The 4,834-nt window shown below is 50.7% G+C and overlaps 1 protein-coding gene across 4 annotated transcripts in view; it reads left to right on the top strand.

Moving 5' to 3' along the window:
* Positions 1–4,412, top strand: part of RPL38 (ribosomal protein L38) — a 5,382-nt gene extending 970 nt beyond the window's left edge. For all 4 annotated transcript variants that reach the window (XM_059379425.1, XM_059379426.1, XM_059379427.1 and 1 more), the window contains exons 4-5: positions 3,006–3,128; positions 4,190–4,412. In XM_059379425.1, the coding sequence (XP_059235408.1) occupies positions 3,006–3,128; positions 4,190–4,215 (149 nt within the window). In that variant the 3' untranslated portion in view covers positions 4,216–4,412. The remainder of the gene's footprint in view (positions 1–3,005; positions 3,129–4,189) is intronic.
* Positions 4,413–4,834: the final 422 nt, after the last annotated feature.

Below are 4,834 nucleotides of genomic sequence, written 5' to 3'. Positions count from 1 at the left end.
TCCTTCTCTAGACCTTCCCCTGGTCCTTCCCCTGATCCTTCTCTGGACCTTCCCCTGGTCCTTCCCTAGATCTTCCCTTGATTCTTCTCTAGACCTTCCCCAGGTCCCTTCCTGGATCCTTCTCTAGACCTTCCGCTGGTCCTTCCCCTGGTCCTTCTCTAGACCTTCCCCAGGTCCTTCCCCTGGTCCTTCTCTAGATCTTCCCCTGGTCCCTCCCCTGATCTCACCAAGACCTGGAGTGTTGGTCCTGGGGCTGTCAGCCGATCCTGGCTGCCTGGGAGCAGGGACTTTATCCCATTTACCCAAAGATAAGACTTTTGGGGGCAGTGTGTTCCCTTGGGCTGGCTGTGAGCATTTTGAAAACCATCCTTAGTTCAGGAGAGTGTGTGTCTGAGCAGAGTCCTTACCAGGTGGAAGTCTGGAAGTGTGGGTCTCGGAACCCTGACCTTGGTGCCCCCTGTCGGGTTCTGGGCCCACTGCTGCCTCAGTCCCGGCCCCGCACGGTTAGCTGTAGGAAGCGGTCTGCCTCTCACGTGTAGGAAGGAGTTAGTTTCCTGGGTCTGTAAACAAGAAGGGAACGATGTGCCAGAAGCCTCCGACAGCAAAGCTTTCACTGGGTGATGTACCGGCCCCTGGTCCCCGAGAGTTCTCGCTGGTGTGCCCCATGGGGGAGGGAGTCCTGCTGGCACCGTGATACTACGGTTGAGGGAGGTGTGGGGGCTCGTGCTTTCTACAGGGTAGATCTTGAGTCCGTACTGGGGAGGTAGTCCAGGGTCCTCATTTTTCTGCCTCATCAAATACTCCTTAAAGCTCCCTTTTCCACTCAGAGATGTGTCCTCAGGAGAGTATCCGATCATTCGTGAAAGCAGAGCCGTGTCTGCTGATGGACTGAGGTGGCCCCGACTCTCACACTCCGTCAGTGGAAGAATGAAAAGATGGTGGGAGCTTGGGGAGAGCGTTCTAGTGGGTCCTGTGCGTGTCGCTGTCACCTTTGATCCTCTGGGACTGTTGGAAGTGGTGGCCACCTGTGGGAACAAGGAGGAAGGTCTACCCTTTCTGGCGTTCTGGGGACCGCTGGTGGCACTGTTGGTGTACTGTCATGCTGTAAAGAGATGTGATGGTGACCGTCCTCATTCAGGCCAGGGAATGTGAGGTTACAGCCTGGTTCAAATCCTAGCCCTTACAGCGGGTGGCCAGTCTCAACAGATTAAACACAACACTGTCTTTTCTCCCTTGAAGGTGGGGAGGGGGGGGGGTAATAGCATCTGTCCCACGGGATTGGTGCAAGGGTCACATCAGAGGATCCTTTGGAATCCTTAGTATCATGAAAAAATGGTACCCAGTCCCCTCAGATCAGTTTACTTGGGAATGCGGGAGCCTGGTTTTATAGTGTGGTCCCCTGGACACAGTGTGTTTAGGACTTATTGGGTAAACTTTAAAAAATATTTTTAATTATAAATATGTGTAGCAAAACCTTACTATTTTTAAGTGTACGGTTTGCTGGCACTGGAGACGTTCACTGGGCTTTTTTTGATCTCGTGATCTTGCAAAACCGAAACTACACCCAAGAAACACAACACACCATTCTCCCTCCCATCCCTGGCTTCCACCGTTCTGTTGCTTTACTGATGTGACTGCTCTAGAAACCTCCTGTGGGTGACAGCAGCAGCATCTGTCCCTGTGGCCTGGCTGGCTTGGTTTAGACAGTATCTCCGGGCTTCATCCGTGCGGTGACATTCAGTAGCGTCTGTCAGGATTTCCTTTCTGAGGCTCAGGGACCCTCCGTGGGGGCTGCCGCAGTTGATCTGTGCGTCCGGCAGTGGTCACTTAGGGGCTTTCTCCCCTTTGGCTGTTTCAGATCCCCTTGCCCTGAGCAGTGGTGTACGGACCCTCTCGCTACTTTCGGTTCTTGGGGCTGGGTGCCCTTACATGGAGGGACCGCACAGTAGGACAGCGTTGAATGAACGTTTTTTCTTAAAGAGCTCCTCGCGTCTTACCTTGAGATTGTCAGAGGCGCAGGGCAGCTGCTAGGAACGATGCAGCGTACTTAGATTTCAAGAGGAATAGTAAGATAGCAAAGTAGGTTGTTTGAATGAAGACCTAGTTTGCCAAATCTCCTAAAACATAGGCTAAGGCAGCCATTGCCCTGGGCAGGCTCAGGTGCCGCTTCTCGTGATATGCCTCATATCTTCAGCCCTACCAGACTGGCAGAGATGGATGGAGTCATGGGTTGTAAGTCCAAGTGAATCCCGTGTTGCTTCTGTGGGGCTGAGGGCCTGTGTGCCCAGCCGTCTGGTCAGATGCGCGGGCTGACCATGTGCAAACCTGTGTGTGGCCCCCGGCCACTGGGTCGGGATGGGCACTAAAGTGCGCTCATGATAAGGAGCTCTCGAGAGTGTCTGAGCTGGTTTTAAACTTAGAATGTAGAGTTTTGATGGATACATGAAATGTCCTCCATGGAAACGCACTAACACGTGTCTGCCGACAGCAAAACCTCAGACCTCGCACCACTGAGCTCGAGTTAACATCTGGGGCTCTGTTGTCTGAGCTGTGGTCCTGAGACGGGCTTTGGAAGTAGGAAAGAACCTGGAAAATGGGTTTCATAAACTTCAGGAAAAGCTTTAGCACATAACCCTGGGGCTAGATGGAGGATCCTGAAGGAAGTAGTTACCATCGCCCCGGGGCCCCAGAACTGATTCCCAGGAGAGGGGAGGTGGTTACAGAATGTTCTCACATGCGTTCCATGTGTCAGATACAGCAGGTAAAATTAAGCCCTAGGCTCTGACATACTGATAAAAGGGAAGTGTAGGTTTCTGATGCTGCTTTAAATATTGAAGTCCTAGAGGGCCTCTGGCTTTCTGTTTCTGCAGAGGGGACGGTCCAGGGAGGGGAGCAGAGGCCTGAGCGTGGTTGCCAAAAGTGCCACTTCGCTGCATAAACAGCAGGTGAACTGTGTGATGTCTCTTCTGTGATACCATTTAATTCTTGATTCCGGTCTCTGGTAGCCGTCAAGATCAAGAAAAATAAGGACAATGTGAAGTTCAAAGTTCGGTGCAGCAGATACCTTTACACGCTGGTCATCACGGACAAGGAGAAGGCAGAGAAACTGAAGCAGTCCCTGCCTCCAGGTGAGCGAGCCTGGGCTCCCGAGGGGCCGACCCGAAATGTGGAGGGCTCCTGTGTCGCTGTCTCGTTTCTTGGCGTTGTCCCCAGACTTAGGAAAGTGCATCTTGTGGCTTGTCAAAGTATCTGTTCTTGCTGTTGGTGGTGGAAGGAGTTATTGGTGTGATTCTCTGAGTTCATCCCGTTCCAGAAGTAGTTTCCCTGGCCCGAGAACAGTTGGTTTCACTCCCATCTGTGCTTTTCTAACACAGAATAGTAACAGCGAACACTTAACTCTGGGTAACTCTTCCTTCTCCCGACAATCCTGCGAGGTGGGTGCTGTCAACCGATCCCCAGTTTTGCAGGTTGAAAAACTAAATAGGCTGTGAGCCTAGGTGAGACTGAGGCCCATCCTGGGGGGAGAGGAGAGATGGCCTGGAGCGCAGAGCGGGCTCAGGCTGCCCCTTCACACTGGACAGTTGGCCGGTGCGGCTTGACATCGTAGGGACTTCCAAGATCTCTTCATGAAGGCTGAGACATGGACTGCTTTCTGACAGTGTTTTTGTTTTTAATTATCAAACACTAACTTAATTTTTAAAGTTTTTGTTTGTTTTTATTTTTTTAAGATTTATTTATTTAAAGAGAGAGCATGCGGGGGGTTGGGGGGGCAGAGGGAGAGCGAGTCCTGAGCAGACTCCTGAGCTTGTTGCCACATGTGGGGCTCAGTCTCACGATCCTGAGATCACAACTTGAGCTGAAACCCAAGAGTTGGATGCCTAACGGACTGCGCCACCCAGGCGCCCCCAACACTGACTTAGTATTTTCTTATTTTTATTTCTTTAGATTTAGAGAGAGGGCTTGCAAGAGGTGCAGAGAGAGAGAATCTTAAGCAGGTTCCACGCTCAGTACAGAGCCTGACATGGGGCTTGATCTCACACCCCTGATTAACTTAATATTTTAAGCAAAACTACCATGGTATGCTTAATTTCTGGGTTTGTTAACTCTCTTTAGTTTAAGTACAAAGTCCAGACAAACACGAGTAAATGTATGTCCTGGGTGACTCAATTTTATATCTCTTCTCCTCTAGGTTTGGCGGTGAAGGAGCTGAAGTGAACCTGATCCACTGATTTGAACTGTATTAAAGTTTTAAAAATTCTTAAAATGTCCTTTGTCTTTAAGGGCAGGAAGGGAAGTGCCACGTGGCCGGCACTTCCGGTGGGATCCCGATGGGAATCCCGGTTGCTACTTTCATCCCTGATCTTTGGCTGTGATCTCAGTGGACAAATAAAACCATCCTTTTTTTAGCTTAAGTTTGAAAATAAATAGATGGAAACACACAGAAGAGGCAGATATTTGTGGAAGGAAGCCAGTATGCCCTCGTGGGATTTAAAAGTAATCTAGGTAAAGTGAGCTTCCTAATAATGAAAATGGGAGTTGATTAGCTTCTTGGAAATCGCAACAGGCTGAGCCATCCGGTCCTCCAAACGCTGCTTTCAGACCCCCCGGGGGAAGGACTCCTGGATGCAGGAGTAGCAGACTAAGACACTTTGCTTCCCAAGTGCTGCTTGAGGTAAAGTGGCGCTTCAGAACCTGTAGGGTGTGAGGAGATTACTGCTAAGAGCAGATGAGTGTCGGTCTAGCAAAATGGGCCACGCTCTCCAGGGGGAGAGGGAGAGGGAAACAGGATCCTGGGACTGAGAGACCCAGTAAATGCAGCTGAAGGTTAGGGGGA

Source organism: Mustela nigripes, chromosome 16, assembly GCF_022355385.1.
Source record: "Mustela nigripes isolate SB6536 chromosome 16, MUSNIG.SB6536, whole genome shotgun sequence".
Classification (NCBI taxonomy): Eukaryota; Metazoa; Chordata; class Mammalia; order Carnivora; family Mustelidae; genus Mustela; species Mustela nigripes.
The sequence above is the reverse complement of the archived record's forward strand: the minus strand, read 5'-3'. Positions and strand labels throughout refer to the sequence as shown.